This window comes from Lissotriton vulgaris, chromosome 1_2 (assembly GCF_964263255.1).
Source record: "Lissotriton vulgaris chromosome 1_2, aLisVul1.2, whole genome shotgun sequence".
NCBI classification, from domain to species: Eukaryota; Metazoa; Chordata; class Amphibia; order Caudata; family Salamandridae; genus Lissotriton; species Lissotriton vulgaris.
In genome coordinates, this window is record NC_141686.1 from 202823862 (window position 1) to 202837492 (window position 13631).

Here is a 13631-nt window from a genome sequence, read left to right on the forward strand (position 1 = left end):
AGGGTCTCACATGCAAAGCTCTGTTGCTAACACAAGCCATGGATTTAGCAAAGTCCCTGAGTATGCTACAGCCAAGGGGTTTTTACAACCTACTATTGTCCTTTCATGAACCATACATGTCTTCACAAAGGCATTTTTTAAACATTATTTGGAGAGGGCATGATAGATAATCACCTTTAATGAGACTGGGAAAGTGGGAATGTGTACCCAATGTTTGTGACTAATATTATGATTGTAAACTTTTGATCAGTAACTAACACTGAGTTTGACAGATAATTAATGATCATGGGGGAAGTTTTTCCTGTGAAAGAGGTGTCCCTTTGGGAATCATGTCGAGCAACTTTGAGGGTAGCATGCAGTGAAGGCTCCCATTTTGTATACTCAAATGTGAAACATTATTTTGAATCCACAGCACCTGTCCCTTTAAGTCATTTTGTGATCCCCTTGCAAATTGATGATTTCCAAGCAGCCTATTTTAGTACATAGATCACATGGCAAACAAAATCATGATTCACAAACCAGTGAGTGGCACATTTTTAGAGCCTTAGAATGTGAATTGGTCTAGATAAAAGGCCCATAGTTCTTTAAGTACACTTCTTGTGGGAATAATAACAGAGCAAAACTGCCTTCAAACAATTCCAATACCCATGGTATATAATTGTGCTATTTATCAACATTTCTGCATTTTCTATTTACCATAAAGTCTATACGGAGGTCTATTCAGTAATTTTTTGCAACATCATTCACAGAGTAAAGTTCTAATACTTTTAGCATAGACAGTTCCATGAACTGGATTAAGATATGGACACATCAACATAGACACATGCACATTTCTGCACATAACTGATAAGCATTTTAATCCCTCGTTAGAATTTAACATGCGTTTGGAGCTACATCCATACATTAAAACTCAATATAACTTTTACAGTATTAATTTATGAAGATCAACAGAAACCTTCATGCGAAGACAACATGTGCATTTCCATTAGAGTAGATATTGTCAAGAAGACATTCTCTTCCGTACTTTTCTCAGGGCCTCCTTGACTTCCTTGTTTCTCAGGCTGTAGATCAGTGGGTTCAGCATTGGAATAATAATTGTGTAAAACACTGAGGCTACACGATCCTGTTCCATGGAATACTTTGAGCTGGGTCTGACATACATAAATACAAGTGTTCCAAAAAATAAGGTGACACAGATGAAGTGGGAGGAACATGTAGAAAAAGCCCTCCATCTGCCTTTTGAGGAATTAATTTTTAGAATAGCATAAGCAATACAGAGATAAGAAATTATAATGAAGACTAGAGAACCTACTATGAGACCACCAGCAACAAAGACCAACATTACCACATTAAGCGAGGTGTCAGAGCAGGAGAGCTTTAGCAGAGGTGGAATATCACAAAAGTAGTGGGTGACCCTATTTGAGCTGCAGAATGACAAGCTAGCAGTACAAAGTGTGTGAATCAGGGAGTTAATGGATGCTACCAAGTAAACTCCAACTACAAGGTACATACAAGTTGCCTTTGTCATAATTGCTGCATAAAGTAATGGATTGCATATAGCCACATACCGATCATACGCCATTAGGGCCAAAAGAAAAACCTCAGAACTCCCCATGGTGACAAAGAAAAACATCTGTGCTATACATCCCGAATGTGAAATTGTTTTCTTCATTACCAGAAAATTCACCAGCATATTGGGGGTCACAACAGAGGAGTAACAGAGGTCTACAAAGGACAGGTTACAGAGCAGGATGTACATGGGAATGTGAAGATGAGGTGACACACTGATCAGGATCATGATACTGATATTTCCTACTAAGGTGACCATATAGACTATTAAAAAGAACCAGAAAAGTGAGTCTTGCAGTTCTGGGTCCTCTGAAAGACCCAGGAGAATGAATTCTGTAACCGAGGTCTTGTTTTCTTCATTCATTTGTTGGTTAAGTGCATTAAATTGGAAGAGCAATATAAGTTTAAATAACAGCAGAGTCGTTGTAAGTGGTGGTACACAGGCCGCATTTCAGGTACTGAAATAGAAGGAGAATATAAGCCAATGAATATTGCTCTTTTATTACTGGCCCTATATATCACAAGGTAAGGAAATACAGTATGTAGCCCTGTTAATTGGAGCTCATAAATTCTGGCTGAGAATCAGTAGTCCCATGAAGATTGCTTAAATATACAGTATTAGTCATAAGTAACAAGTATAATGAACTATTATGGATGTTTATTATGGATGTTTAGTCTGTATTCTTGCAGACTGCAGATTTTCAATTTCCAACATGTTCAATGTTAATTGTTAAACTGTGCAACTGGTGATTAAGTGCCAGGATACACTCCTGCTGATATTTCGCTCTACAATCTGCATAAAATAACATCATATTAACTTATATTACAGTTTATGGTTTGAGGGCCTGATAAAACACAGTTGTCCTCTATGGGTACAACATTTGTCCATAACAGTACAGTGTTATTACTAAGACTGGGTGAAGTTCGTGGAGATTGACTACGCAGAACCCTTCATAGTGCAAAAAATCACCAGCCATGCTGTACGGAGCTCCACGAGTGGCGGAGTGCATTCGATAAATGCTGTTTGCAGTGATTTTCAGTGCCTGGTGTTTGTCCGCACTGAGCAATCATAGCAAATGGCACTATGCACATCACAATGTAGCGCTGCTTCCTTTTTGCCAATCAAGTAGATTTTTTACTTGAGCGTCAGCTTTCTTAACGCAAACGGGCGGTTACTCAACGCGAGTGGTCGCAGGCATACAGGACCACTCACGATAAGAAATCCGACCACCTGCGTTGAAAAAATCTTACCTGGAGGTTTATTTTCCATGCTTGTTCTTGCCATCTTGATTTTGACGATCGCGAACGAGGGAAAAACGATTGCACACGCAAACTTGATTTTGATGAGCCGGAGCGAGGAAAAAAAACTCCTCTGAACTCTGCGAGCTCCACGTAACGCAGATTGCAGAAAAATCTGCAAACTCCGCTAGCGGATGAAGTTCACCTCCCAGACTTAGCTATTACAGATTAGAACAATAACATTATTTTATTGATATAATGCTTTATGGCTTTGCACACTTTATAAATATTTATCTTATCTTATCTTACATATGAAATCTTAAACAGGAGTGTGTATTCTCTATTGATTCATTTTTAGGTCTTGCTTCAGCAAAAAGAGCTATAAAGCAGTATGGATAGAGAATGGCTCTATCTCAGCTCTCTTCAGCTAGTAAATTTCATGTAGTGTCATGCAGTGACAATGGTCTGTGGACTATTAATGCCATGGCATTTTGAGGATCTTTAGAGCAAGTAGTCCTTCTGTAAAACTGTAGATGCAAGAAGATGTGAAGTTGGAAGCTGTGCCCAACTTAAAATACCTGGCTATTATACCTACCATATCCAAATTATGTACATGCAATACTTACCTGCTATACTAAGCATAAATAGAACTGGATTATTAATAAGTTAGGTAGGTACTTACCATAGTAAACATAACAAACGTAACCTACCAAAACTACACACCATACTACTGCTACTCACCTACAGTAACTACATATAATAATTGCATTCATGCAAACAAACTACAATATTTGCCAAGGTCGTCACTATGAGTACAGTAGTCTCAGATCTGCTGGACTTGCGGTGAACCCGCCATGAACAGAGTGGTGGAGAGACAACTAAGAGGGACCTAACAGGGCCCCTGCCATTTCTAGGCCTGGGAAGGCATGCAAGGGTGCACAACATGGCGCATACCTCCCTGTGCAGGAACATGCTGCAGACGCTCTTAAAGCAGTGGTCTGCTGTGAAGGCTCTTTTTTGAGTATTAAACTGCCACCACCATGAGACCACCAAAGCACCATCTACCTGCCCTGGAATACACTCACAATTTTACAGGCAGGCAGTCCTCCTGTCAGTGTGGTGAAGGCAAGCTGACATAAGGACTACCAAACACATAATAAAGCCCTTAGTGTTATGACAATGCTTAACCTACGTTCCTTATCACACTTTCAGATAAAAAATACCCACCATAGTCCATACCACCAGTTTTGTTTATGAATAACTATTGTTTATCTTATTTTCTGTTCCCCTCTTGTTTCTTCCGAAGTAAACAGAAAATTAAGAGGATGAAGCTAAGTTGGAGTAAGCTGCTATTTATTCTTGCTACAGGGCTGAGGCAAGGGTTTGGTAGGGGGATGTTTGAAAAAAATGGAATTCAGTGTGGGTTATATTTATTTTAATTTCGACAGGCAGAAGATTAAGGAAGTTTTCTTTATTTGCTACATGTGGAATTTGTTCACAATTTTCCTAAGAAACTTTTTTCAGTTTATTCAGATTTTTCTTAGGTTAAATAAAAATAACACAATCAAGTATAAAAATATAGGTAGAGCATTGTGAACATAACTTATTAAATACATGTCAAAATAACGTATTATATTGCCCCAAATCATAATATTACATAATGTAAGGTGAAACAGGAAGATATACCAAAAAGTAAACAATAGAAAAGATAGAAGGAAGAAGAATTCAATAATAGATTTGAAAAAATAAGTAGTAAAGGTAAGCATAGTAAATCTGACCTAATTTTAGATTGAATAATTTGAGCACAAAGGGCCCGATTCACAGAATGAACTTAAGACTCAATCCTAAACTTACTACTATTTTGGTATTCACAGAATGCACTTACTACTTTTGGCATTCACAGAATGAACTTACTACTTTTGTAATTCACAAAAGTTAGGATTTTGTCTTCAGTCTGTCTTAAGTGTGTCTTAAGACAGATTTAAGACAAAATCCTAACTTCTGTGAATACCAAAAATAGTAAGTTCATTCTGTGAATGCCAAAAGTAGTAAGTGCATTCTGTGAATACCAAAATAGTAGTAAGTTTAGGATTGAGTCTTAAGTTCATTCTGTGAATCAGGGCCAAAGTGTATTTATTCTATGGTTGTCACAGATATGATTAGTAATTTGTAATTTCACTAAGAAGAAATCTATAAAGTGGAAGAATATTTAGTTTCATCAGTAATCTGTCTAAAGGCTATAGCAAGAAAGATATCTATCAGTTTAACAATGTGATAATATGTAGACTCGAAAGGAGCAATAGAACAATCTTAATATAAGTTAAAGCTAATGAACTTAAATATAAGTAAACATGTAGTAATGTTCTAAATATTGATAAACATTAGTACAGTTAGATGTGTATTAAGGTTCCATGTACCTCTGTACAAGACCAACATAAATTGGAAGCATAATAGTCAAAATTCACAATCTGAGTAGTAGTGATCAATAATGTATTGCAAATTTTTTTCAAAAGTAGTGATTCTTTGATGGCTGTAGAGCTGGAAGTATGGAATGATTTCTTCTAAATGGCTGTTTAGGTACATTGGTGAAAGCTTTACTGTATAGTGCTTTCCCATTTATGTTCCACAACTGTTTTATATAGTTTAAAGTTGTTTTATGTAGAAATTTACCGATAAACTTTAGCTTTTGCAACAGTATAGCTACAAATGAAATCATGGAAATTATCGTGTGTTAGAATAGTTACATTTTGATAATTGAGCAAGGCAATGGACATATGAGTAGAGAATGATTTACAGAGTCTGTTGTAATCCATAACATATTCATCTGGTAAAATGTATTTGGTTTTAAGCTTCAAAAAAGGTAACAGACAGACACCATCCCAAATCTGATTACTCCAGGTTATACCTTTATCTTTCCAATGTTGCCAAGAAAAATATGTGTTCTTAATTGTTATGTAATTGTTCTGCCATAGTAATGAGGATATAAAGCATTGCGATTCAGTATAATCCTAAAAGAATGAGTTAGAAACAACGTTGTCCTTAAATTTTAATGACAACTACAAACAACTAGTCACGCATCCCACGCACAAAGTCGAACATACTCTGAATCGAGAAACAGAATTAGATACAGCCACACCTCATAGTTCACCTGGTCTGACCACTCCATCGTACACTTTTATATCACCAGACCACCCCGCAATGTACACAGTGACCTCTTCAACAGCTAGTTCAAGGTCACTCAGCAACAAGTTAGGCGCAGGCTCTCACTGCTAGAATTGTTGTCCCCTGAGGCGGAAGCCGGGGGTTAGGCTCAAATTTTTAAAAAACGCTTCTTTTAAAATTTACATTGTGTGCAAGTCGCAATTGTGACTATTACAATCGTGCTTATTTTTATTCACTTCCTTGTTCCCTCGCCGGGGCTAGAACCCCGCTCTCACGCAGGCGCGCACAGGGGTAGACGCCATCTTAGGCGTGAAAGAGGTGAGCGCACTAGCTGTTCCCTGCAGCCCGCCCCTTAGAACTACTTAAGGCGCGTTAGGCGCAGGCTCTCACTGCTAGAGTTGTTGTCCCCTGAGGCGGAAGCCGGGGGTTAGGCTCAAATTTTTAAAAAACGCTTCTTTTAAAATTTACATTGTGTGCAAGTTGCGATTGTGACTATTACAATCGCGCTTATTTTTATTCACTTCCTTGTTCCCTCGCCAGGGCTAGAACCCCGCTCTCACGCAGGCGCACACAGGGGTAGACGCCATCTTAGGCGTGAAAGAGGTGAGCGCACTAGCTGTTCCCTGCAGCCCGCCCCTTAGAACTACTTAAGGCGCGTTAGGCGCAGGCTCTCACTGCTAGAATTGTTGTCCCCTGAGGCGGAAGCCGGGGGTTAGGCTCAAATTTTTAAAAAACGCTTCTTTTAAAATTTACATTGTGTGCAAGTCGCGATTGTGACTATTACAATCGCGCTTATTTTTATTCACTTCCTTGTTCCCTCGCCGGGGCTAGAACCCCGCTCTCACGCAGGCGCGCACAGGGGTAGACGCCATCTTAGGCGTGAAAGAGGTGAGCGCCAAAGGCCAAAGGCGCACCAAAGGCGGGCCCGTCTGCGCCCGTCCGTGCCCGACCAGGTCCAGGGACCACCCCCCCTGTTCCTTTCCTTGGAAATAGGATGTCGTATAACAGGGATCTGCTACTCCAACTACGTCCACCTACTTTTGTAAGATGCTGTCACCATTTCCACCCCCTTGAAACTCCTCGCCACTGCCCGCACTGTAAAACTGAGATCATCAACCCGTCAACCAAACCTGCCTTTAGAGACTACCGTATGTTTCTTCTCAACTGCAGGTCCATTCCAAAACACAGCTTGGAAATAGCCTTGCTGTTGGACGATCTTGCCCCAGACGCAATCTTCATGACCGAAACCTGGCTGACCCAAGAATCCGAGCCGGATGTGGTTCAAGCACTTATACCAGGCTACCAGATAGCCCGTTTAGATCACCCTAAGGGAAAAGGTGGCGGTGTGGCCATTATATATAAGGACATTTATACATGTCGCTACTCTCCTGAGTCCATTTCTGACTGTGAAAGCTTATCATTCACTATTGAATTCTCTCCCAACGATAGTTTCACCGGTGTCCTTATTTACCGTCCTCCAGGGGCATGTAAAACCTTCCAAACAGCACTTCCCGCCGTAGTAGCAGAACTGGTCATTGCCCCCTCCAATTTTACACTGCTTGGAGACTTTAATGTCCACTTTGACAACACTGCAGACACCACCGCTATAGAAATTACAGCAAGCTTAGCTGCAATGCAACTGGAGCAATTTGTTTCTTCTCCAACACATATTAAGGGACATCTTTTGGACCCGATTTTTAGCAACTGCGAACATCTCAAAGTGGGCACAATTAACCGACTCCCCTGGACAGATCACTTTTTAGTGCCCTTTAGTTGGACTACACACAATGTACCCTCCTCTATCCCTATTCCGTGTAAAGTACGTAACTGGCCCAAGCTTCACATAGACAACTGGTCCAACATCCTTAACACCACCAGACCTGTTCTTGTCGCTGACCCCTCTGTCAGTAGTAACTTATTTGACGAATGGATTACAAGCTCTCTGGACACCATCCTTCCACTTCGCACTTCGGGCCCAAAAAGACAGAAAAAAACTGCGCCTTGGTACTCGGAGGAGCTCAGGGAGAGGAAACGTGTCTGTAAGAGACTGGAAAGGAGGTGGCGCTTGACCCTCAATGAGGCGGATAAAACCACTTATAGGGAAGCCATTAGGACGTACAAATCTGAAATTAAAGCCTCTCAATCTGCCTTTTACAACGGTAAAATAATGATGGCTAAGTCTAAACCCAAGGAAATATACAAGATTCTAAAAACCCTGACTACGACTCCATCTCCTCCTGCAGGCAACCACAATCCACTTTCCCGTTGTAATGAACTAGTCGACTTCTTTTTTCATAAAGTAAACACAATTTATCTTTCCTTCCCGGATCTGGCAACAGAATCTTCCACTCTCAACTCAGACCCTGACACACAAATAGGAAATTCCTCTCAGAACTGTTTGGACAATTTTACCTTGATGAATCTGGAAACACTCAGGCTCCTGATGCATCAAGTAAAATCTGGCTCTCCACTGGATTCCGCCCCCCCTAGTGCACTGATCCAGGCTGACACTGTCATTCTTCCTACACTTTTGGAACTTTTGAACTCTTCCATAAGGACAGGGCTGGTGCCATTAGCCTGGAAACATGCCTTTGGTGCGGGCACTTCTGAAGAAGCCCACTTTGGATCCGGGCAATTTGAGCAACTCCCGCCCGATATCACTGCTTCCCTGGGGTGCCAAGATCCTCGAGAAACATATTAACATCCTTCTAACTGAATTTCTCGAGCACAACCATCTGCTTGACATCTCCCAGACGGGCTTCCGCCCCAAACACGGGACGGAGACTGCCCTGTTGGCAGTGACAGAAGAGGCAAGGCGGATCTTGGATCGGGGAGGATCAGTGGCAATGATCCTCCTCGATCTGAGCGCTGCTTTTGACACGGTAAACCATAAAATCCTCATAAACCGTCTATCCGATCTGGGAATATCAGGAGAAGCCCTGGGCTGGTTTAAGTCCTTCCTGAATGACCGCACTTCCAGGTGTTTGAAAGCTCGGCTGTCTCTTCAAGCAGGCCGTTGGGATGTGGGGTGCCGCAGGGCTCCTCGCTGAGCCCTACGCTTTTTAATGCATATATGAGGCCACTGGCTGGGATTGTTCGTCCGCATGGTATTAACATCATTACCTATGCGGATGATACTCAGCTAGTGGTCTCCCTTGTGCGAGAGAACGACTGCCAACCACAAACCAACCTAGCGACGTGCTTGGAGGAGGTCAAGAGATGGATGACCATGTCTTGCCTGAAACTCAACGATGATACAACGGAGCTCATGCTCCTAGGCCCTGCAGCCCCCACCACCTTGGAGCTGTTATGGCCTCTGAGCATGGGTGCTCCCCCCACTCCCAGAGACAACATAAAAAGTCTGGGAGTGTGGTTGGACAAATCGTTGACTTTTAATACCCAGGCAACCAAGGTATCGGCGGTCTGCTTTGGCCTCCTTAGGACGATCAAAAAAATCCTTCCTCTTCTCCCTTTCGAGGCCAAGCAGATAGTAATTCAAGGCTTAATCCAATCTCGCCTTGACTTCAGCAACTCCCTGTACCTCGGGGCTCCGGAGTACAGCCTGCAAAAACTACAGCGGACACAAAATTGTGCAGCCTGCACTTTGCTGGGACTCCCTCGTAGAGCCTCGATAAGGCAGGGCCTAAGGACCCTACACTGGCTCCCCATCAGGGATAGAATTAAGTTTAAGACACTTTGTATTGCCCACCAAGCCTTTTGGAAAACTGGTCCAGAAATTAATCACGCCCTGATCCTACCCTATCAGCCTAATAAATCACTCCGCTCATCAAATGCCTTTTTAGATAAAGTCCCCAGGATCTACAGAGCTAGATCAGGAGGTCGCTCTTTTGCCTATAACGCTTCCAGTCTATGAAATACTCTCCCATGTCATCTGAGAAGCAACTCCAATCTGGCGAGTTTCCGTAAACAGCTCAAGACCTTCTTGTTTAACTAACTCTGACCTTCCCTGGATCGTCTCTCTGGAAGACACTGTTCTAGTTCTAGCGCCTGGACGCCTCAGGGCAACTGTTGCGCTCAATAAGAACGCTTTTAATTTCATTCATTCATTTCATTTCATTTCATTTCACAAGGACCAATGCCCTCAGCACCACTCAGCCCAAAGACACCACTGACTTGGATCAGGTAGTACAAAACTTCAATGACTGAATCCCCACTGCCGCCGACCGAGTAACTCCCATCAAACCAGCCAAAATGCACAAACCCTCCCAACAATCCAACTAGTCCACCCAGGAACTCTGCATGTTAAAATACCAGTGCAAACAACTAGAAAGAAGGTCACGCACCAGCAGAACCACACCAATTAAGCAACCTTCAAATCAGCACTCAACAACTACCAGCAACAGATAAAAGCTGCAAAAAGGAAGCCCTTACCCGCTTTTGACACCAGTCATAACCAAGTCAAGGAAGAGAGTTTGCCTGCCCATCAACAGCCAAAAACGCTACCCCTGCATCACAGGTACTCAGTTTCACCCTTGGAGATACACCAAGCCAAAACTTAATTTATGTCTATCAACACCCACAAATCATTTAGCTGATCCATTAAACTGGGTGACAACAGTCTGAAAAGGGTATTTGACTTCAACTAACTGGGAATTAGTTTAACATCAAATATGACCTGAAGCTCCCAAGTTAAAAAAAAATATATAGCTGGAATTCATTCCAACAAGCCTCAGAGACTATATAACTCTACAAAAACAAGGTATCTAATAGGTCCTTTGAAACTACATCAAAATCACTTCTTGTATGCAATATACACAAAGTGTGAAAGTATTCCAGAGGAGGGTCCTGAGAGACTGCATGAAATTGATAGGGCTAATTTAGAAAGGGCTCCGGCAGTAATAGATAACAGTATGGCCACCTTGTCCACTAGGATTTACTCGCTAGTGACATGTATTCTTTAGAACATGGGCAGTCCCAGCTTTGATCTATCATGTTATTAAGCTGGAACTCCAGATATTCTGTGCTGGTCATGTTCCATGGTGACACCTTAATGTCACTAGCCTCGTTTTTCCATACTATTTGATAAAACTGCAAACCATCATGGCAAGAAAAGATGCAACTTATAATATGTTACATATATAGACGCTGGAGAAATTACTATTTCTTGTTGCTTAATGACCTCATGCAAATTGGATAATTCACGTGTTTATTTCACTGCCAATGTTGATGTTTCATTTCAAATACTGTTTACAACATCATTAAGCAAGCAGATATGAAGCACTAGAGAAGGTGATGTGCATGAGTCATGGATCTTAGGTTTTATATATTACTGTAAGAATGACAAGACTGAGGTTTTCCTTAGCGGGACTGATGAGAGTACTTTAGGGCATTCCTAGGCTGTCCTGTTTTCAGTTTCTATTTTTGGTAAATTCTGGTGGGGTTTTTTCAGTGTTTTCAATATCTTAAAAAACAGTTGTTATCAGTAGTTACACATTTTCACGCCACTAAAAACAACAGAAAAAGTGTTTTTCTGGTGTTTATGGAACGTTTTGCTTTTATCATTGCTTGCTTTCTGCACTGAAAAACATGGTATATAGACAGTGTATGTATAGCGTGTATGAGGTCCAAAGAGATTTTTGCAAATGAATCCTATTGTAGTACACCATACAATACTTCTTCAGTGAGTCTTTGGTCATGTGCGCTCGTGCTTTCCTTCCCATGTAAACTTATGTGAAAAGGCCCTCTCAGCATTCATAGCCCCTTGGGCTGAGAACCGTCAGCTAAGGGACACAGTTGGGATGACTCTTTCTTTGATGCCACATAAAGCACAAATTGATAAATACTTGCGTTTTAGTTCCTGGGCATAAGGAAACAGTGCACCAGAATGGACTAAAAAGTCAATAGCATACCTCATTAACTCTGAAGATTGCAAAGATGCTTTCAGCATACCATCTAACAAGTGGCAAGGATCTCCTACAGGGAATCACTTCAGCTCGGGTATCAATTTTGACAGGTCATCACATACATTTTTTATATACGTAGCTGAATCACTACAAATACAAACAATATCACTCCAATCTTTGTTGAACTTGGAAAGAACCTTTTTTGCAGAGCATAACAAGTGACACTGCGTTCCATGTTTTCCAAAAGTCTGGTGTCACGTTTTCACCACTATCCCAGATGCTTGGTGATATATACACTTGTCACTATACCTTGCATTTAATGTTTAAAGCCTGAGGTGTTGGCAATTCACTTACTATCAATACTGTCCCACTAGAAACTATGGTCTGATGTATTAAGGGTTTTTACCCATTCTCTGTGAGTAAATGTGATGACACAAAAATAAGAAAGATTTTTATGAAACTAGCCGTTTTACCTATTAGTGAAAGAATCAAATGCAGCCAAAATATCAAATGTGAGTTTGATATCTCCTGATTCTCTACAGTTTATAAAATAATTAAACTAAACCTAAAACGTGAAACTAAACCCTGCATCTTTAGGCCAAAGGCCATAAAACTGAAAAAAGTAAAAGGAAGAAGAAACAATATTTTAGTGGCATCCCCAAAGAACAAAACTCAAACAGAATAATGTTAGCCAGTCTTTCCTACTACTAGCTTGTATAACAAAGTTACATTTTATTGACCCTTTCAGTGAGAACAAAATGACTCTTTCACTTTCTTTTTCCTTTCTTTGAATGGCATTTAGTTTGTGGTTGTGCAGGTGTTTTTTCAGTGTTTATATGTTTTCACCGGTGAGGGGTATTTTTCTTTCAGTGGGGTTTTATCAGTTATTATAGGTTTAAACCAAAAACCCCACAGCCTAGGCATTCCTAAATGTTTAGGGAGGTTTCGCTTTGTGGTGTATGTAATGTGTTGGTGGCAAATTTGTGCTGCTATCTGAAAGGTTCCCCAGCTGCTGTGATACCTCCGGCTTTTGGATAACTTTTGAATGAGTGTTATGTGATGTTGAATGATATGGCTTGCTGTGACATCAATCTGGGCATCACCTATCTGGCAATGGTTTCTTCATTCGCGGTCGTGACCTGTTGTACACAAGTACTGTTTCCACCTGCCCCCATAGTTAGGGAGGCAACGCTTTGGCCTTCGATTAAGATTCCAAATGTTAAATTTGATGCTTAAAGCAGACTGAAAGCTGTATTGTTACAAAAGGATGTGGCCTTAACATCTGCAAAGGAGGCATTTGATCTTCAAATCGGAAGGTCCTCTTCTGAGTTGCAGTCACTACTACGTGCTAATTTCCTATTACATTTCAGAGAAGTTGTGCACCGCTTTTTTAACATGTCTATTAATGTGGGAGTAGCACACGTTTTCAAGGGAATTAGCTTCTTTGGGTTTGGAGCTAGTCCATCATTCCTTCAGTCCGTGACTGGAAGAATTTTTGGAGGTCTACCTCTGGTCCAGATTGTAGGGACTGTGCTTTTACTCTTTCTGCTCCGCAATATATGTCCCATCAAGAGACCAAATGGAACCTGCACTTCCACATGTGCTCCTGTGTTGCAAATGCATGATATCTTTCTTTGGTGCACCCTTGCTTCAGGAACTGAATCAACTTTGATTCTTGTTCTTTCGGCCTTTGTGGCTACACTGCATGCAGCCTGTTTTCCGCTTTCAAGTGTGAACTGACATATGATTAGGATTGCAGCTGGTTCAGTCTCAGGAAATCAACCTACTGGTGAGCCA

The 13631-nt window shown here is 41.2% G+C and overlaps 1 protein-coding gene across 1 annotated transcript; it reads right to left on the reverse strand.

The window, feature by feature from the left end:
* Positions 1-1000: 1000 nt before the first annotated feature.
* Positions 1001-1933, reverse strand: LOC147734943 (olfactory receptor 5J3-like). Its single transcript, XM_086953699.1, has one exon. It carries the CDS (start codon positions 1931-1933, stop codon positions 1001-1003), a length of 933 nt encoding a protein of 310 aa, XP_086809825.1.
* Positions 1934-13631: the final 11698 nt, after the last annotated feature.